This window comes from Cariama cristata, unplaced genomic scaffold (assembly GCF_000690535.1).
Source record: "Cariama cristata isolate BGI_N322 unplaced genomic scaffold, ASM69053v1 scaffold21016, whole genome shotgun sequence".
Taxonomy (NCBI): domain Eukaryota; kingdom Metazoa; phylum Chordata; class Aves; order Cariamiformes; family Cariamidae; genus Cariama; species Cariama cristata.
The window spans coordinates 1-22,673 of record NW_009621851.1 but is presented as its reverse complement, the minus strand read 5'-3'; the positions used below and the strand labels follow the sequence as shown (position 1 = coordinate 22,673).

The window sequence follows — 22,673 nt, the reverse complement described above, 5'->3', positions numbered from 1 at the left end:
GCTCATGGTACAGTGGTAAATAAATTGCAGGAGTTCCTCATCTGCTTCTTAGTTTATGTCATGATCCTTGGCTCCAAACCTTTGGTGTGTAGAGTTTCTTCATGTTGGCCATAATCTTTGGGCCAGGATTCAGAGTTGGAGTCACCACCCATATTATTTTTTCTGCCTCAGGTGAAAATGGGAAAATGAGGGCTGAGCAGAAAGGAATGGAATGAATGCGAAGATGTGGGCAAGTATGAAAAGGGTGTGACTGGGAGTTTAACTACAGCATGCATGCAATAGTTAATAGCAGAGCAGTTCACAAATGGTTGCAGGTTTTCTCCGGAAATACCAAGTGAGACATTGTATTACAAGTAGCGAAACTGGCATTTTAACTCAATACTTTACTGCACAACAAAAAAATAAATACAAAAGTACTCCAAGCAAGCACTTTCACACCTCAGAGTATTATAATGCTGTGGGTTTTTTATTAAAAGGGTTACAAGTTAAAAATGACACACAAAGAAATGGGACCATCCTACTGGATTCGTTCATGCTAATCATGATTTCTCTCAGGTGACTGAGATAACAGAGTCAGACTCTTCTCGGTGGTACCCAGTGAAGAGGCAACATGCACAAATTGCAATACACGAAAACATCCCATTTAAACATAAGGAAAAAAAAAAACCACCACAATTTTTTTACTGTGAGAGTAATCAAACACTAAGCAGGTTGCCCAGAGACACTGTGGAGCTTCCATCCGTGGAGATATTCAAAACCACGTCAGTCCCGGGCAGCCTGCTTGATTGACAGTGCTTTGAGCCGAGATGTTGTACTAGCCGATCTCTAGAGGTCCCTTCCAACTTCTACCGTTCTGTGATTCCATGATTCCATATCTACCAGACATCAGCAAAGTCAAACCTATGAAAACCCAGGTAACTTTCCTACTTCTGCAAAGCTGAAGGCGAAGAAAGAGGGTGAAAGAAAACAGATCTGAAAGACTGAGTTTATTGACTATGAAACTCACAAAGTAGTCATATACCAAACTGGATCTTTCCTTCTCTGCAGTCAGTGCCATATTCTACAGGAGTTATCCTTGCTCCCTAGTAATAAACACAAATTGTGAAGGGATCATTTAGCTGTATCACACAATTTATCCATTTTTGTTAACACCTACATCAACCGTATTTTGGTGATTAAGTCAAAAGATCGAAGCAATCACAAACACTCTGTTCACATCTTTTCCCACTCCCACAACTTTTTGTCTGAAATTAAGGAAACCTGAACAGGGTTCTGTGACAAATACACAAAAGGTGTGCTCCCATTTAAAAAGCTTTACCTTTTGCTCACCCAGACCTCCCTCACTGCAACGCATTGTGAGAAAATGGCTTAGTCACTGGTCTGATGCTAGAATATTCCCATAGGAGAGATGGTAGGGTGTGCCCGTGCCTTTATACAATTTTGTTCAGGGCCATATTCACTTAAGCGTCAGTTCAAAAGTGAGTTTCTAGCTTTTCTTGACTACATTTTAACTCACTGCCGGCACGTGCACTTGGGAAATGGCCCCAGGAAACTTTTCAGACTCTTTTTTTTTTTTTTTTTACCGTAACAAGATTTCAAATGTCTCTCAAAAAAAGATTAAAAAAAAAGATTGGAATACATTAGTTACCTGTAATGATTATATCACCTTTGTAATTGAAAGCACAGGAGAATATCTCATCAGTGTGACCCTCTAATATCTGAAGGCAGTGTCCAGTAGCAGCATCCCAGAGTCGAGCTGTTTTATCAGAGCTGGCTGTTAGTATACGATTGCCTTTAGGGTTGAAACATACCTTTAAAAAAATCATAGAAAAGAGATCTATTACTTAGCAAGTCAGTATGCCTGGAAAAGGAAGCATATATAGTGATTAAAAGATGAAAACAGAAACCAGTAACTCTTGCATTCAGCTTTTCAGCTAAAATGAAGGATAGTATCCCACTGGAGTCACCCTGGCAAATTTTCATGGCTGAAAACTTTGTGTATGTACAAAGATCTATATACAATGACCTTACTATAGGATCAAGACTTCAGAATATTATCCTGCAAAATCACAATTGCTTTACAACTGAACAACTTTCTTTAGATGTTGTCATTATTCCAAGGTAAAATTTATACACTTATAGAGTTCTACATTAAATAGCATACATCTCTGTAATATCAAAACTTCCACTGAACGCAACTCATTTTGTGGTATGTCTTCATATTTGTTAAACTTTTATTGCCAAAATTGCATGTATTTCCAAATAATCAGATATATTTTTATAGCACTAACTGGACAATACCAGGTTTATTATATAATGCAAAATTGCTTAACTACTGAGGGCAAAATGCCTGCTCCCCAGAAATCTAATTTCCAAGTAATAACCTTCCCAAGTGATCACAGCAACACAGAACATCTACAGAAATAGATTGACTTTTCAACATGCTCCTGGATAAGCAGATTCTCACTTCCAGCAAAGAAATCATGCCAGCACTAAGGACCCTGAGGGAAGCTGTCCCTAACCCACCCACAAGTCAACATGTATTCAGACTGCATTGCTCCATGCATCTACACTGAGTGGGAGGTATTGCAGTGACTGTATTAAGTGAGGAAAGACTAGCCCTTCTGAACTTAATATTCTCTCAGACGAGTGATTATAATAGGCAAATCAATACAATGAAAGCACGTGAGTTTTATTCACTAAGAACCATCCTAGTTTCAAAATATTAATATTTCAATTACAAAATACATCAAACAAAAGCAGCACAGACTTAGCATACTAGCCTGGAAGCTAGTGAAAACTATCCATTTGAAAGAATAATGAAGAGTTGCAAGTATTAAAAAGTCTGAAAAATATGTACAATTTTGGAAGTAACTAAATGTATTTGGAACTGAACTTTGGCATTCAAAATTGAGCCAGACAAGTCCTCCAGTAAAGTACATGAGCATATTCCTCGTGACCAAGTGATTTTTGAAACAGGCTTTATACTTCCAAATCCCTTACGCACTTTTGAAAATAAGACTCTCCATGTATTTTTCCCACAGAAGTATGTTTTTTCTGCTTTGTTCCATAAACCATGTGTGCAGACAAATTAAAAAGAGTAAGGAGGAGCAGATCTGTTAGAAACAAGGAATAAGGGTGATGCTAAAAGCCTCAGATGCAATAATAGCCTCAAGATGTCATCAAGAGACTAAAAAACTTATTCTGTCAGAGAATCTGGAGATTTCGAGGGCATAATAACACAAATATGACTCAGGACAGGTCAGGCAGAAGCTCTATTAACTATGATCATAGTGAGAGAACATTCGGACAGCATCTCCCCCTCTGCTCCCCTGTTCTTTGCCAAGTGATTGCAGAGATGCAACTTATATACTGTTTCAGAACAAGGAAAGAGGTAAGGAAAACCAAAATAATTTCAATGTTAACAAAGTCAGGTATCCATCCCTGGGAGGGATGGACTTCTTAAGTAGCTTGCTAACTGCCACAATTCTAAGGAATGACATAGTGAATAACATGACAATATGGAGAGACGGCTTTTGGTGGAGCCTATAGGAGTAGCACCCCAGTATTATCTTAGCTCAGAAGTGGGGAGTTGGAAACAATCATTGACTGACAGCTTTTAGTCAAAAGGAATGTTCTTTTAGTAATGATAACTTCTTAGCCAGACCTCTCAGTATTAAATATTGATGATTTTACCACCACATACTTTAACAGTGTTCCTGTGTCATGGAATAACTGGTGGATTGGATGTCACACAAAATCAAATAAGACAAGGTGCAAAACACAAACAACTTACCTTAGAAATTTCACCTCCATGCCCTTCTAGCTTTGCAATGCACTTTTTTGTTTCTGCATTATAGACTCTTGCCAATCCTGTTGTAGTAGATTAGGAGCCATTTGTGATTGTTATGCTTAAGCATGCATGTCAATAAGAACATTTTAATAAGGTTGGAAGGACCTCATCCTCAGGTTTGATTTCAAAAGAAATAGAAGGCAATCTCAACACTGTTTCCCCCAAGGATAAAGTGTGTCAAAAAGGGTTTGTAACCTGGTTGGAAAAAGTTGACTTCTTAATGGTTTCTGCTGGAAGAATTCTAAAATGTGAATACAAATGTCCACATAGAACGTGGACTACTGAAGTCTGTAATTTCAGAATGCATGTACAATATATTCAGGAAGCTTCCATTATATTTCAGATATTAATTCTATTTAATAAGCTATTAATTACATTTGAGGCAACTTTTTACATTGTCTTATGTCTTAATTTAGCAATTTCAGTAAATCAGATGCAAATAGTGCCCCCCATCCAGTCTGGTATCCTGTTTCTCAAAGTGCAAATCTAAACACTTAAGTATGTAAAAATAATATGGTTTTGTCATTATGTGCTACAATGTAACACTGTGCAGGTTAATAAAAAATATTTATTGTGATTTCTAAAAAAATAATAAGCATGCAAAACTGCTGGATACCAATAATAAAACAAAGTTGCTTCTTTCACTACTTCTTTATTGTATATTCTCTTGCTTTGCATTTGCAAAGCCTAGTAGCAAATTTGCCATTAAAATTCCAACTGCCTTTTTAATTTAAGCCGAAATTTGAGCCACCAAATCAAACTTCACTCAAACACTACTTACCTAAACATTTAAAATGTATTTCTTGCCACAAGCAAAATATTTCCCTGCAAATTTGAAGTTAAAGGGGAAAGACGTTGAGTTGATTAAAGTGTGAAAAATAGAATTTTCACTGGGGAAAACTTCTTAAGTTTATTGCCAAACTTTCTATAATGCAACAAACATTGCTTGATCTATAGTTTCGAGTTATGATACTCTTCTTTCATCAAGTGACATTCAAAGCAAAACCAAAGGAAAAGGACAAAGGTGTTTTGTGTCACTACTGCAAATCTTATAGCAGTCCCAGTCACTTCACCTACCATCAGCAGAGGCAGTTGCAATACGCTGGCCAGCATAATCAAAGCAGACATCCAATATTTCATCAGTGTGACCTGTTAAAGTTGCTATATGTGTCCCAGTCATAGCATTCCACAGCTGCATAGATAAATAAGGGTAATGTTTTTTGCTTATTTTGACTAATTTATTTGATAGATATCTAGTTGATCCATAAAGCAACATGTATAGGCCCTTTCTGATGTCTGACAATGTCTTACATGAAACCTGGACATAAATCAATAAGGAATCACTGTTTAGTCAGTTTAAAGAAATCCTATATATTTTTTATTTCAGTATATTCATTAAACTATCTATTGTTAACTATTGTTAACTATTGTTAACTCTCCATTGATAGACTATCTAACTGGACTTCACTGAAATGAATAAGATTATAGGTTTTGCATTTAGTTGTAAATTTTTTAATTAATTATATGTACTAGTTTAAAATAATGCTCTTCCATTTACAAAAGATATATTTTATGTATCAAGTAGCTGCATTCAGTACATACTCAGCTTTCTTACCATGCATGTTTTGTCCATTGATCCAGTGACAATGAGAGAACAGTCCCAGTTGAACTGTGCACTGCTAATCTCTCCTCGGTGACCTATTAAAGTATGTAACAACCTACAAAAAAGAGAATTTACATTTTTAGTGTGTATTTTGATATATGAATATAAATTATAAGTAGGTTTATAAAACGGTACAGTTAAGGTGTCAAGTCTTCACCATTTTATCCATTAAAGCAGTTAAATGGAGTGGTACAGCTCATTTAGGATTCTAGTACGACACCGATTCCATTTTTTTGTCTTTCCAACATAGAGGCAGTAAGGAATAAAATGGCAAGTCCTCCCTTCTCTTTAAAAAATATTTTAGTGAATGTATTTTCAGTGAAATGTGATGAATTTCCAGTGCCAGACACAGATTTCTTGTATTTATCTACATACAAAGCACATGCGGCAAGTCTCTCCACATTACTCTCCTACTTCAACGAACTGTAAACAGTACATCTTAAAACTCCATATAAACCTTTTATAAAATCCACTGAAGATCAAATGGAACTTAGTCAGGTACTTAATGTGAGCCTGTTCCCAAGTAACAGGCAAATGATGGTCAAACTGAAATATGATTTCTAATCTTCATCAATCCTAAACTTCTTGTCGCACAAGACTGGCAATACTACTTCCACTAAATTCTTCAGCTTTATCTGAATAGAGAGGGTACAATTAGCCATTATTGCTTCCTATGAATTAATGGCCTATAAGGCAATGAACCCTTAAAAAGATTAATTGATATACATATATTAAAGGATTAGTAAATTAGGTTATTATCACAATGCTAATATTACTGTATCATTAATAGAAAACTGCTTTAATTAATGGATAAACTAATGACTAGAAAAGCAATTAAATGAGTTTAAGTGACTGAAATGTTTTTATTTGTTGCATAAGATACATAAGGGTAGATAAATTAATATGTATGCTAAATGAACAGCAAACCAAAACTTTGGTTACTTTCTAACAATGAGGCCTGCACTGTTGTAATCATGCAGACCTTTTTACAGTGAAAACAAAAATCAACAAGCAGAAAACAACAGTGGAAAATTTAATTTTATGAACGTATTATCTGGCCATCAAGATTGCTGTTGTTGTAATATCTAATACCCAAAATACCTAATAATGAAAAAAAGTTTTAATTTAAAATTTAAAAGCTTTAACTTCCAAATTTTGAAAAATCAGTCCAGGCTTCAAGCTTCAACATAAATATCCGATAAATAAACAGAATAAACAGCAATGCGTGGAACATCTCACAGAAACCACTATCTACCAGATACATGATTAGAAAGAACCCAGAAAACAGGCTTGTGAAATGCTATCCAAATTTTCCATTTAAAACATAAAAAAAGAAAAAAATCCTTAAAAAATCAGCTTCAGTCATGATAATACTTCTTTAGCCTTCAGTTTCCAATGAAATTTAATATCTGGATGCTCTAATATTTGCACCGTAATTGCAAATAAGAAGAAACTGTCTCTCTCTCAGCATCCTGGTGTCCAACACTCCTGACCCCAGTTACAGGCTGTTGATTTGTCAAATGAAGTTCTGAAGACACCTTCAACTGAACTATATCTGACTGTGTCTGCCATGGAGAAATTATTGATGAAATACACACCTGTATTACAAAAGCATGTTCCCCCCCCCCCCCCCACCATCTTCCTCCTTTTTTCTTTTCTTTCTTTTAATTTTAACATTTTATGAAGAGAATCTTGAACCTTCTTGAGATTTCTTGTCCCTACATTAACTTCCCTCAAGACAGTTCTGGATATCTACCCAGAAAAAAACTGAGGAACACAGATACTCATCAGAGTCAGCCAGCAAAATTAAAAGAAACTTCAAGATCAAACTCAAATTTGGAAAGCAGTGTTTCTCATATATTTCATATGGTGAAAGACGGTCAGACACAACCTCACCTACAAGATTTTTGTAAATCTACCTGAATCTGTATACAGCAAAGTATGATTTGCTCACAGTCTTTCTGACTGCAACTTCTCATTTTTACTAAATATATACATGCCCAACTGCTATCTAAAAGGCTGAATGCTGGCCCTGGCACAATTATATTGCCCACTAGCTAATTACCAGAAGTGCCAGTGTCTAAACAAGAATTTTCTCCTTCATATTCCACTTCCTGGTGTTGACCCTGATGTGAAGTCCACATTAATTTCTTAGAAAAAAAGAATTCAACATGAAAATCCCAAGACTTTGACTTCACTGCAGGCTCAGACAAGAAGCTAGAAGCAGCAGCTGTTTTCACACAGAAATATTTCCAAGAACACCATGCTGAATGAAGTTGAACCCAAAGGTCCGATTTGCTGAATGAGTGCCTCCAAAGTATTTACAGGCCAAACATTAAACTGCTAATGTTGAATAAGCTCAAAGCTTAGAGGATCAAGCCTTAAAGGTACTATGTGTACTTTTTTTAAAAAAAATCACATGATTAGTCTCATTTTGAAGCAACATACGTTGTTTATTACCCCAAGATATCACTACGCACACACTTTCCTTTTATATATAAATTTCAGAGATATTTCCCTTGATCTCACAAAATGAAAAAAGACATGACCTCTGAAAACATAGTAGATTTATCTTCATAAATTACTTTGTCAGTAATCAGGGCAATCATTTTTATTATTCTACTTATACTGAGTTTCCAGATGAAAAAACAAGCAGATTTGTCAGGATAATACCACAAGTTCATATTTATCTACTACATTATTATTTGTTGGCATCATAATCAAGACATTTTGTTCTCTGCAGTGAGAGGGGTCAAATTTTCTCCTCTTTATAAATTTATACTGACATAAAGGATTGTGAGAGGGAAAACAGACCGTCTATAGTTTTTAAAGACAATGTGACTACACTAATTTCCTATGACATACAATATACTTTCTTTTTACTTGAACAGCTTATTTCATCCAAAAATTCTAGACACCTTACAAACCATGAGTTTCTATGTTGATAAAATATTTTCCTGTTTGGAGAATTCATCTGCAACAAACACAGGATCTGTACATTCTGTCTGCCTCCTCAGTGCTCATAAGATGGAAATTTAGAACAAAAAACATATACAAAAGTATTTCATGAGCAGCATTCTTTTTCAGAAGAACAAAGGGAACAGGAGTGACAAACTATAAGATGAAGGAGCACATACTCTAAATGAAGCAAAAATACAAGGTAATACAAGGTCTGTAATTTGTAGCTTGACGTTCTCTCTTTCATTTGTCATTAAAACATGCAATGTAAAATGATATTTATTAGTATTTTAGTACCTGCCAGTGCCAACATCCCACACTGCTACTGTATGGTCAAAAGAGCCAGTGATAATCCTATCTCCAGTGGTGTTGAAAGACAACGCAATAATTTCTGCTGAGTGCCCCTGAGAGAATATTTTAAAAGGAGTATGAGAATGCAAATTATGAATTTTCTATTAATGTAGTTTATTATGCAGGTTTTTTTCAGCAGCATAATCCTTCTATAACCCTTCAACATATTGTTTACTGTCTTGTTCAGTATATTACAATTTTGACAGAAAGATCTACTAGACCGTGGAATAGTCAATATCATAACAACTGCAAAAAATCAGACATATCACTTAAGCAGTCAGCAATTGTCCAGTCATGTCATCAGTGTGTATTTTCCATATTTGATTTAAACAGAATCACATTTGTTCACCAATACATACTGAAATCAGGTGATTCATTTACAGTAAACTACAGTACAGCTTCTCATTGGTGCTGGTGGAGAGGGTTGGAAAAATGAATGTAAGCATAATTATAAGCTAAAGGTTCACACATTCCACTGCTCTTTGCTCTGCTCAGGGCTCTGAGGAAGAGAAAATCAAGGAGGAGAAAATGCCTTTGTCACTCTATAGGCTATATACTCCAGAGGATGCTTATGCCCTACCTGTAATTTACGATTTATGCAAGAGAAATGCGTTGAAACAGCAGAGGCCAATGTGAACCTGTGGAAACCCAGCAAGCCGTGTAGGGCAAAGAGACATCACAATCTAGAGGTAATTGGAAGGCTGTACTCTGCTGATGTTTACAGGAAGAAAATCCATACAGATGTAGTGTCTGACGTCAATGTTCTCAGAGTTACTTTATGTTAATACAGAGGAGGCTGTAATTTACAGTGTAGCAACATCTTTTAATGAGCAATGGAAGGCATTCTAATCTACAGCAGTAATATCACTGAAATGAGAAAACCTGTCTTTTGATAAATAGGACTTCTTAAAAAATACCATAGCTTTATCATTCCCTTCAAGTTTTCTTAATCTGTTTTGTAACTGCAGTCACTGTGGGATCACCTAGTAAAAGACTCTGCAACTTTTGAAACTGTTGTAACGGTTATACTGTTATTTCTCTCAGTTAGAAAACTAAGAAAGCAAGGAACACCTTTAAAGACATGAGGAAAGCAAACATACACTTAAAGTGACTATTTCTTCTCCTTTCTCTATATCCCATAATTTGGCGGTGGTATCCATGCTTCCAGTTGCCACCAATGTGCTCTGAAGATTAAATGATAAACATACCTGTAGCAAGAAACATTGGACAGAAAAAGTGGGAAAGGGGAGTATTTACATACATTTTCTCAAAAACAATGGGTCAGGATTAATATTTTTAAAGAAGACAGAAGCCTGGCTGAATATTTTATGGCATACAGAAAAATTGCAGAGTTCTTCCAACAGTTCACTAGAAGAGCAGCAAATCCTTATCACATAGCTCTGGATGACTACTCAAATCAAATGGACTAATCAGCTGCTTTGCAATGGCAATGCATTAAAAAGACTTACTGGAAGATTTCCTGTATTGTTTTCTGAGCCTGGATTAAAATTCACTATTTAAGTGCTTCATTTTGTGTCACAGGGAGAAATTATTTAGTTCAGAAAGTTTTCATGAAAATCAAGACTGATGCAGTTTGTTTATTTATTAACAGCACTTAGTTAACTGGCAGAGAACTATATATTCAGTTCCAGTAATAAAATAGATAAACTTATGCAATCTTAATAAACAGCTACAAATTTCTAAACCTCTTCCTCTAACTCCAGGAAGTTTTAATCACACACACACTTCCACACTCTTGCATGCACACTCATCCTCTGTCACACAGGATGAGTGGGTTACAAGGGCACGCCCCCTTTCTAGGATTATGTGTTCCCCTACTTGCACCCATCTCCCCTAGGAGATGTGAGTGCTCTAGCTTTAGTTGAGCCCATACCACTTCCTAAAATCTGCTGATCCAGATGCCAGAGAGAAGGCATCCAAATCCACATACGCATATCTTACAAGGGGGACAAGGGGGCCTTTTTTTGAACCCCATACTGACAATCCACTAGCCGGATGCAGACTCTTCATGGTGTCTCCTAAAGGAAAGCTACAGTGTGTGGTCTAGGCAGATATTGTGATGCCCAAGGTGACTTCTGGAAGCCCCAGGGCAGGTTTTGACAACTGCTACTTCCAGGCTAATGTCTCCCGTACCTTGTTCTAAGTTGTCTTGATTATTTTATCTTCTACTTCTTTCTTTATTTCAAAATCCTACTTCTTTATTTCAGAATTCTCTTTGACATTCTCCAGTTACTGTTCGACCTGACTGACAGTCCTCCCCAACACCATCATTTGGTAGGCTTCCTCTTTAACTTGATGAGTTTGGGGTAAAGTCCCTCCAGACATTTTTCTATACCCACAAACATCTTCTGTACATTCACACTCTTATCCTAACGAGTGTCGTTATCAGGGCCATTTGCCAAGGGTGTCAACCACCAGCATCGTATTTATTTACAAAAAAGCAAGAACAAAATCACAACAACATCCTTAATTCATTTTTCACATTAAAAAATCATGTAGTCATCTTCCCATTCTCTGTAATTATTCAATATGATTGTTCTGCTAATAAAGAATAGAAGGTGCCATGAAAGAAGAAAAACACTAGCAGAGGTCACTGGTGCATTTTCACTATGTCCATTTCTTTTTTTTTTCTTTTTTTTTTTTACTGAGTAACTATGGACGTGCCCTTGCCAGCAAGGTATCATACGCAATAAAGGCCTTTCAGAAACAGGTCTCATTCAGAGAAACACATCTTTTTCTGCTGGCTATTATCTTCCACTAATACTTGCTAGCACAACTCGTAACACTTTGGGTCTAATCTAACCCCTACAGAAGTCAGAAGAAATTGAGAGGCCTTTAAATATTTAGCTAACTGATTTGTGGAAGCAAAATCACTGCAGTCTGTCTCAATGAGTGAACATGCTCTCCATTGTAAGGGATAACTGTTTCAAAGTACCCAGAAAATCAAAAACCCACTGAAACCAACCTCACCTTCCACCAAGGTAAACCACCATTTTCTCACACATAGGCCTTGCAATCTACAAATTAAATTCCAATTGTTTCCAGAAACAATTTCCAGAAATGCTTTGCTGAATAATGATTGTATAGCTATTTGTTACAAAATAAATTCTGCATTGAAATTAAGAGTTTCAGTGGATTTGCTCTGATCTTTCAAATCGGAATGCTGTGCATCAAGACATGCTATTGCTAATAGGGCTCTTAGTGCATTGGAAAAGAAACTGACTATTTTTAAGCTTAAACTGTTTTCATTTTGTGTATCTTTGACATTTCAGCATCCCACATATTCCCAGTTAACACTTAAAATTTCAGAAATTCATTCTTCTATGGCTTCAATTGGTCCTGTACATGAAGTACAGATCTCAGCTCAGAAAGACAACAACACAAGCAACAATACTCTTGTGTATTTAATTCCAAAATTATGAGAGGCAATGTAAGATATCTAGAAAAAAATGAGATATGTAAACAAATCAAGGAATAATTATGTTCGATAAATAGAAAATTCCAATTGTTCTGGTATTTCCCAAAAGTGTTTTAATATTTAGCAAACAAGGGAAATTGGAACAAACCAAAAATAAAAATACCACTTCAAACTGTATACAATGTTTTATTCTATTTCTTAAGAACTGTCAGACTATCTTTTCTTGCAGTGCAGAAATGTTCACAATATCTGAATGTGTGAATAGATGCAGCAGAATAGTTGCCCCTCCCAATGTCAGCTCACAGGGACTTCAAACCCACAGCCATCAATGATGGTCTGAGGAAACATAAAAGAATAAGAAACGTCCATCAGTACTTACTATTTCTGCACTATGTCCTCTGAAAGTATGATAACATTTTCCTGTTTCCGTACTCCACAATTTGCAGGTTTTATCAAAAGATCCAGTGGCAACCTTGTCACTAAATGAAAAAAAAATCCTGTCATTTTTATTTAGAAAAAAAAACTTCTGACTTCAAAGACAGTAGAATTCACACAAACAATACCCAGTCATGAAATCTTGCATGCATTTTGGTCCATTGTGCCACACTACAAGATCCTGGAGCAGGAATTCACAAACAGAAGTTATGTTAAGGGAAAAAAATTAGTAGACACAATTAGTTTCTAAAAGAGCCACTATGCTTTTCTGTTAGCACAGAAGTGTTCATAACTGATGACTAACTTACATTAGGGATGAGGTTATCTGCTGTACTTCCAGATGTATTTAAAAGTTATGACATTTCACCCGATAGCATCCATTTGTCAACAGTTATAAACTCTTTTTACAAGCAGTTTACCCAAATTTCAGAAGTTGAACTCCACTGAAGTCAGTGGAAGTATTGTGACCAACCGCAGTTAGATTAAGACTGAAGTGAGGTACCCAGAAAATGTAGCAAGGGACACTGTATCAAAATCTAAAGATTAACAGAAAAAAAGTTCATTTTTTATTGAACTTTTAAATTAAAAGTAGCTCAAGGTTCTCATCAGGTCTTCATTTGCTCTATATTGCTTCTCCACTTTTACGTTACAGTCTAGTTATTGATCTTTGCATAGATTTTGATCTAACATTAGTTTCTTCAAAATATATAAAAGAATTTCATTAATTGCTTTTTTAAAGTAAAGAATAATATCAGAATATAAGACATTGACATAGAAGGTTCTAGGTTAAAGTTTTTTCGTTTAGAAGGAAATGATGATGCTCTAAAGAGCATAAGCACAAGTCTTTAGCATTTATTTCCTGATGTTTACTGTGTATTGCTTATCAATAGGGCATCTAAGAGAGAAAGAAGTGATTCAACACGAAAATAGGAATTAATTTCTCTTACTTTGCAGAGAAGGAAAATGGTTTATTTACAGCTTCCTCGGGAAGCAAATGACAACGAAACTTCAGTAGCTAACATGTAATTCTCTCCACCTAACAGGTGGCAATTCTAGGGCAAACAGTTATTGCAGGAAACAAAAGATGCACAGATTCATATTTTACATTCGTACAGCGGCACCCTGTGGATTTCATAAAAATTACTCAACAGCTGTGACACTTCTGAATCATGTCCTAAATAATAATGAATGTGTAATACCAAATGGAGAAATCCACTTTTGTTATGACAGAAATTTCTTTCTCTTAACTGAAGCAACACATGCTGACGTAAGTACTTATATCTCACATCATATTATATCTCCCTCAATTACAGGGAGGCAGAAAAGAATGGTTAACATTCAGAACACAATCTGATCATGTAGATATTATTGAAATAAATGTGTTTCAATACATTAAACTGACTCATATATTTATGTATTTTTCAAGACATTGAATACCTAATGAAATATGCTTTGAATTTCCAAATTTCATTTTAAAATAGTATAGCAGAAACCATGCTTGAAAGTATCTCTTATACAAATAATGTACATTTTCGTCCCATGGTGATTAGCTATAGCTGAACTTTACAAATTCAGGATTTGAACTATTTCAATTTAAGATAGTCTATTTCATGTTAAAGATAGAGTAACAGTTCTGTATTTGCAAAATAACGTGAGTAGCAATTACAATGTATGTCAGAGAAAACATATTTACCCATAGGGATTATTGAAAGCTATTGCATAGACAACGTTTCTGTGTCCCTCCAGCGTACATATCTCTTCTCCTGATGCAGTATCCCACACTTTGCAGGTTCTATCATAGCTTCCAGTGATAAAGCTAAAGCAAAGAGAAATTAATTTCTGAATACAGTAAATATCTTACTGGTCCTGGTGCATAGTTAAATGAGTTATTTCCACAGATTTCAGTTAGCACTGACTCAGACTCTAAATCTCTTCTTTCTTTCAAAAATACAGATTAATGACCATAGAGGTTCCTTTTCTTTTTTGTTTTTGTTTTTGTTTTTTTTTTTTTTAATATTACTTATTAAAAAAACCTTGTTTCTAATCTTGAATTTGTTTCAACTAGAAAGCAAGCTGCTGCTTTCAAGATATGAAGGAAAAAATGATTAGGTATATGCCCACAGTGAAATCAATTAACATGAAATTCCACTACAGTGAAAATCCCAAATGAATTTATGTCAAAGACTTATTTAGCTTTTACTAATATTCACGTTATTGCCATAAAGGTGCCTCTTTCTGAAATATGGTAGTTGTCAACAACTATCACCTTGGAAGGAAAAAATTACATAAATTGAATCTACTTTTTTGCATCTCTCATTGGTTCTCCCACAGAGCCCTGAAATCAAATCCCCAATCATGCTTGAAGCTGCTTGTAAGCAGCACAGCTGAATTCTTTTCCCAGTAAGATAACAGAACAGAAAGTTCCTTACAATTTAATTTACAAATATGAAACTTTAGTAATTATGTATTTTGACTTTGAAAACAACTTACCGGGAACCGGATTTGTTAAATGCTACATTAGTCAGTGGCAATACATGTGCTCTAAGTACCTGAAACAGAAGTAGGGGGAGGGAGAAGAAAACAACATTTGATGCAAATGAAAAGAAAAACAAAACCACAATTGTTCAATCTATTCAACAGGTTACTATTTTCTCCTCCTTCTGTCAGATTAGCAGTTACAGCTGTCAAACATTAATCCCTAACTAAAAAAAGCCCCCATGCCTCAGCACGTTATCATTGCAGATATTATATAGAATAGATTTCAAATTTCTGTTTTTCCTGAATGAACTATCTTTTCCTCCATGTTTGCTTTTTCTCCACCTTCTCTGAGACCAGCAAAGTAACCTCAGACCAGAGTTGAAAGGGGAAAAACAAATGAGTGAGGAGACCATGCCTGGTGAGATCACTGATGAAAGAAATTGCAACTAATATTAAGCCTTATATAGTGAATCAAGAGATCCAGCTGAATTGAGTATTTTGAGTCTTTTAGGTTATGGGACGCTGTCAGCTAGTATATGATTTTGTTTTAAAAAACAGGAAGAACAGAAATAACCTACATTATGTCCTATGAGGTCATGACCAAAAAAAAAGGCATGCAGAATTATAACAAAGATACTTATCAAGACAAAATTCAAAGAGGGAATTTCAAATTTGATGTCTGCCTGTATTGTGTAGGTTATGGAGGTCACCGTTTTTCTAACATTGCTTCTAAGGTTCTTTAATCAGACAGTATATATGTTTCATGTAAGTGATCTTATGTCTATAATAATAAGTATTAAGGTCTATTAAACACAGGTAAAAATGGTTTCAGATACTGTCAGTGACAGTCAGTATGCCATGATACTTTGAAAATGACCAAAAAAAAAATAAATCTGGTTTGTGTTTGAACAAGCTGGCTACTGTATAACAGGGTTTGCATTTGAATGATGTTCACCTATTACAAGCTGGCTTCTGCTCAAGTCTAAAGCATAATAAAACCATAATCTGGAAAATCACAGCAATTGCTGACAGTGAAGTAAAGAGATGTTAAAAATATAGCAGTAGTCCACTAGGTCTTTTCTGTAGGGTAAGAATGAAGAAGAAATGGTTTACAAGCAATGCCATTTAACCACTGACATTACCAGAGCCTCAGCTTTTTGTTCTTATCTCTAGCTTTCTCAGCTGCCTGTCTCCAAAAGGAGAATGAAAGGAGCTCAGAGACCTTCTACTCAGAAGAGTAGGGACTGATCAAAATGGAAATAACAACGGTCAAATGAGGGACTGAGAGAGAGAAAAAAGAAGAAACAGAAAACGTACTTTATGGTAGAGGAACAGCAATTTCTGTTCTCTTTCTAGAGAAAGTAAGACAAATTGTACTTTCAGCTACAGCAGTGGGAATGGGCAATCAAGATGTGGAAAAGGCAAAAAATATATTGCTTTTCTTTAAAACGGCCACAGCGTACAGATATCTGTATACGAGAATGGATAATTATGGAAAATTATGGTAATTTGATTCATGCTCCATGCAGGCAGCTCTGAACAACAAACATATGTAATAGTTACCAAAAAAAGGGAGGAGACAAGATGGTTTTATGTTCGATTTTAGATCATGGGACTAATTCTGTTCTTCTAATGCCCAGTGCTGCAGTTTCTTCATCCACAGAAGTCTAAGCCAGCAAGAATTGCTTGTGCAAATGATACAGTAATCAAACCTTAAGGCAATACTAAAAAAATGTAACTCAGTTCTGCAAAATCTGCCACAGCAGTACCTAAGATAAAAATCTGCAAATCACTATAGCATATCATTGCAATGTAATAGTTTAAAACCTGAGAAATTGTTACAAAATCTTGTTTCTCTGCAGAGTGCCTAACACAACACTGTCACCACAATTACTGGAAATAACAAAAAGATATATTTATACACTCATTTAAGATTATGCTTCAGTGCAACAGGAAAAAATATTCATTTCCAAACAAAGCAAACACATAGAACATCTTTTGGGAAAAAAACCCAAACATTCATGCTCCCATCCACCTGTTGTATTTTATTAGTATCTCAGAAGCACATGATACTCATCTTTCTTTTAGAAGACTTAAATGGAACTGAAACATAAAACAAGTTCTTTTTACACACTTCTAACTACTCTTGAGTGAAGGAAATAAACCAGCACTGATTGGATTTGCCTGCCTCTAGTATTTCCAAGTACAGATGCTCAAACGTGGCACTATACCTAACAAAGAATAGCTACGTTATTTACACTGAAATTTGAACAAGCATTCGACGATTTGTCAGTCTCTGTGATGAACAATTTTAAAAGATTTTGAAAAGTGAGGAATTATCCCAGTTGAGAGAATATCTTAATGGGAACAGAAAGGCTTTAAATTTAAAATGCCTTATTACATAGCTTTATTTTCAAGGTTAAATACACAGATCTTTGTAGAATTCACCCAGATGAGTACTGTTGGCCAAAAGAACCCAAGTTATATCTAGCAAGATGTAAGATTTATTTTTTTTTTTCAGCCAAACAAACCAACACTTAACTTCTCCTTTTTCTCTGTAAATTTCAGGTAACAACTAATAATCTAGCCCTGACCAGCAAATTTTAACAGCTACACATTGCCATCTGCTGACACAATAAGGATACAACACTTCATTATTTCAGATTGCAACATGCAATCTCTGGAAGTAATTTTATTTTTATTTCCGTAATTAAATACAATTAAACCTATTCTTTTCTGACAGATTGAATCCTGGATTTGAAGCCCTGAAAGGTCTCTCTAATCATTGTTCTTAAAGAGCTTACTTATTTAAAATAAATTTTTTAAGTGCTATCTGTAAGCTGAAGATCAAACTATCAATATTCAAACATAATAGTATATGGAAGAAAGTATTACTGTATGTAGCAGAATACATAAAAAACCAATAATTTTCACAAAATGAGGAAAAAGTATACAAGGTTATGAAAATATTTTGGGCCTTTCCCAACAGCTAATTTACTTGGGGTCTGTTTACAGCTTTTGTTTAAACATAACTATGAGTGTTGTTGGTCCACAGACTCTTATTTGACAAATAAGAGAACTATTTCTCTCGATCCAAGGTACATACCCTTGTACATAAGCCTGTGTAAACAGTGCCTAGGAACAGTTATACCTCCCAGCCTTTTGGAGGAATTGCTGGCAGACATAGCCAGGCCAGACTCACTCACTCTAAACAGTGCAGAGGTGACTGAAAAGAGCCAAGAAGTTGGTCATAAAGTCCAAATTTTGCTCTCAGGCACAATATGCAGCAGTAAAAACATACAACATCACAACTGAAGCCCCCCAAAAATGCACAAAATTATTTTAAAGATGCTTCTGACCTTAAAAAGATAGAACTTGTGATCCTTGTTTTCCCCTAGCTTCTCTTGCAATCTTCGTACTAAATGTATGACGTGTTCCTTGCATGAAGCTGTGATGAGAGGTTCTCCTTTTTGAATTTCGTCTACTAAGGCTATGGCATCTGTGCTAATTATGGGGAAAAAAAAAAAAAAATTTCATCCTCTGGCAATAATTACGAATATAAAACCAAGAATATTATTTACTTGCAGAGAAACTGAAGTAAGCAATTATATGATACGCATTTATCTCATTCAATAACAGCTTAAAGAAATACGGATAAATCCTTTTTGGTTTCTATACTTCCTACCCTCTTTTATTAAAGTTGCTCAGTAAGATTTAACCTTTAAAAATTTTAGCTTGGCAAGAAATTTACCTTTTCAAAGGGTTTCCACAGAGGGTCAGACACGGGAGATGTGTATCCAAAACTGATAGTTTTGGAATAAATATCTAGATTAAAGTGGAATTTCATAATTCCAAATGAATTGCCCATGAAGTAGCAACAAGATAAATTGTATATGGAAAGTGTTAAAATTATCTCTGTCTGCAGCTTCACAAATCTATAACTCTTAGTTACAATAATAACTTCCAAAATGTGGTTCACAGTCTATTGGTGTCCATGAAGGCCCCAGGAAATAGTTCACAACTAGTCTGTGGAATTGGATATTCTTTTCATATCATCAGGCAAACTGCTGATTCCTGGCCATCCATGAAAAACTGAGGGTTGACAATACCCAGCAGTCAAAGCACCAACATACACTTGAAACTAGTCCTAGCAAGAAAGCCCAGCATTTCTATTAGTATGTAAATTATTGCAGTCTAAAGGGGATTGTCTATATTTGTCTTTAAATAGGAGCCACTAACATCCCCATAAATTAGTATCTTCTTGGTGTTTATACTCCTGTTAAGTAATACCAGACAACTTTTTTTTTTCACAAAGCAAGTGACTTCTTAGGTTTTATCCAGAGTACTAAGCTGAACAATTCCAGGTAGAGAAAAATTAATAATTTTGAATTTTGAATTTTTTGTCTTGCATGTGCAGTCTACATTGTCTACTAACTTTGGCTCACATGCAAGGACTCTTCCATATCAATCTTGGTATTAAGACAATCATATTACCTCTTGCCCTTCTGCCTAATAAATTCCATGGATTTTGGCAACTTTATTTAATGGTGGGGTTTTTTTATCTTTCTGAAGCTCTTCCCACCAGAGCTGGCTGAGTAGATCATGTAGTCTACTATGACCAAAACCATATTTAGGCTCTCAGATTTCATTTTTTCTTTTGGGTGCCTAGAGGAAGATGTTAGCTGGAGGAAAGCAGAAGAAATAGTTTGAGAGCTGAAGAAAACTTGATAATCTCTCCACGGTGTCGATGCCAGCCAAAATGTTCTGTGAAAAAAATCCACTAGATAAGACATACAAATTCGTGAAGTGTTCCATACTCCTTATTTGTACAAATAGCTGATGGGAGGGAATGAAGTAGAGGGAGCCAGACTTTTCTCAGTACTGCCCACTGAGAGGACAAGAGCCAATGAGCACAAATGAAAAAAAAAAAAAACCAAAACAAAACAAAAAAAAACCACAAACCGCAAAACCAAAAGGAAATTCAATCTGAACACAAAAATACACTTTTTTTGCTGTGAGGGTGGTCAAACACCAGAACAGGTTTCGCAGTGAGGTTGTAGAGTCTCCAACTGGGAGATATTCAGAACCCAACTATACATGGTCCTGGTCAACTTACTCTAGCTGACCCTGCTTTAGACTATCTCAACAAATCCCTTCTAAACTAAACAATTCTCTGATTCTGTCACATGCCATTATATTCTGTCACCAAACGCACAAAATAGCCAGTCAAATAACCTCTCAAGCACAGGTGCATAAATTACACATAGCAGTATTAATGTTAATTCAGCACAGTAACTTGTTAAGTCAGCATCCTCATCACAACAAATCTGTTCTATTCCTCACAAGGAATACATATGAGAGTTTCAGACTGGTGCCTTCCAACTGTCTGAAAGCCAGAGGCAGATGTGATTGAGTATCATCCTCTACATGGCAAGTCTCACATGCTTCCTCATTAAGTGATCTCTGCCTTCTATCTTACCAAAAGATATCCTATCAAACTTAAATCTAAATTTGACTTTGAAATACATTGTAATTTTTATTCTTCAGTTAGTCCAATCCCTGATTTTTAGATATATCAAGCTCCTGCCATTTCTTTCATCATGGTAGGAGACTAGAAAATCAGATTATGCACTTTTACTTGTCCTTTCCAAGAAGCTAACAACAATTAGGTTCACAACAAAAGAAACCAGAAAACTTCCATTACTTGCAACAGAAGACATCTAGTTTCTCCACACAAACATGAGGGGAAATCACTTACTTGCCTATCTTACAGTGCCTTACCTATGGTTGTTATGAGGATTAATTAATTAACCGAAGAGATCTGAACTGATGTCCAGTTGTTATTTTCAGTGATTTCAACAGAGGTCATTTAAAGCAATGTAACTGGGGGCTGAGTTAGACCTACTTTTTGAAAACATTCTGAAGACCAGAAATACTGTTACAGGACCTAATAACTAACTGTCTTCATCACAACATCACAATATTAAGTGCTGTATATTTCTGCTGGCTTTGTACGGGTATCTTGATAATCATAACTCTATAAGCAAGAAGAGGATTCACCTCTAAACAGAAAAGCATGGTGGTAAAAATCAGCTGGAATGCAAGATTCTGTGTTTAAAATAGTAGGAGAGTTATTTGACTATGTTATTCTCGTTTCTGTGTGTGTGTTTTAGTGAACAAAGACACAGCTGACCTCAATTATGCTTAAAACAATCAGAGTTGTACATGAGCATGCTATAAAACAGCAGAGAGTGCTGTTATCTGAAATAACATCATACTTACTCAGGTCTAAGATCAAGTAGATCTATAGAACTGGTCTTTGGCTCACCGCCTTGTATATATTCCAGAATAATCCCTTTTAAGAAAAGTTATAAAAAGGTCTTAATTAGATGTCCAGGGTTTTATAACACACACTGTAGACAGCAATGCTTCCACTTCTATTGCTCCACTGACTTCAGCAGACCTACTTCCCATTCTTGGAACTAGAAGGAAGTTGGCTGTTCTTGCGGAGAGTTAGCAGTGTGGTAAAGAACTGTGATGTGTTTATATGATAAAAGATATTAAATATTATTATTTATGAGCCATTTTCTATTCTGGAAATGAACAAGCTCTTTTTTCCCCAACATCTTTTTGCATGATTTCATTAGCTCTATTTTCAAAGCAGCTGTCCTGAAGATACTTGCTGTAGTTTGGCGTTCCAAGAAGCCTGGAAAATGTTTCACAAAACGAGTTATATTTATTTCAGTGTTCACAAAGGCCTGTATGCAGTAATGTATAGAAAATCATAACACACTTTCCATTTCTAGGTATGCTCTGGCACCTTTGCACCTTCTACTGAGCTGAAGTATTAAAATGTTTAACCGCATTGCTTCCTGTTTTGAAACAGTTGTTAAGGAGTTCTGCTGTTACTTGGTTTTCTGTGGGAAAGGATAATTTAGATGAATTTTTATGTCATTTTGCATTTTACCAAGTCCATAAGAAAAGTATTTAATTTAAAAGAAAGATCCGTTATTACGGTACATTTCCTGAGCTGGCCATCTCCATCTTGTTTCACTTCAGAAAATTGATTAAGTCTCCTGACTGAATTTATGATAAACGATGAAGAGAGTTTAGCAGTATAGCTTTTCAAACTGTGGTTCTGCTCAGAAAATTCACAAAACAAAGAAAGAAAAAATAAGAAATGTGGCAACTTTTTGCCAAACAGGCCTTTTGATAAAGCATATACATTTGTGGGTGCCAACTATTATCACTTTTGACTTTTTAAACTCCTTACTGCGATGCGAATAAGACTGCCTTGATTTCGCAGTGGTGAGTCAATAATTACAGCCCCGATCGGCAATGAGCTGCTTCCAGCTGGAAGTCTCTCAACCAACCGCTGTGCCAAAATATGTGCACCTGAAGCCCACCCAGCTGCAGGTGCGCGATCTTCCCGCTTACTCCTGCCCTAGCCCATGACAGCGCTGAGGAAAACCTCCATTACAGGAGGCGCCCCCACA

The 22,673-nt window shown here is 35.6% G+C and overlaps 1 protein-coding gene across 1 annotated transcript; it reads right to left on the bottom strand.

Moving 5' to 3' along the window:
• Positions 1-1,047: 1,047 nt before the first annotated feature.
• Positions 1,048-21,532, bottom strand: DAW1 (dynein assembly factor with WDR repeat domains 1; the record flags this gene model as incomplete). Its single annotated transcript, XM_009702139.1, has 12 exons — positions 1,048-1,082; positions 1,649-1,811; positions 3,797-3,873; positions 4,931-5,045; positions 5,469-5,571; positions 8,772-8,878; positions 9,926-10,033; positions 12,644-12,743; positions 14,393-14,515; positions 15,190-15,248; positions 18,537-18,681; positions 21,460-21,532. Coding segments are annotated over 12 exons (1,208 nt in total), but the record flags the coding sequence as incomplete, so codon positions are not given.
• Between the last annotated feature and the right edge of the window lie 1,141 nt (positions 21,533-22,673).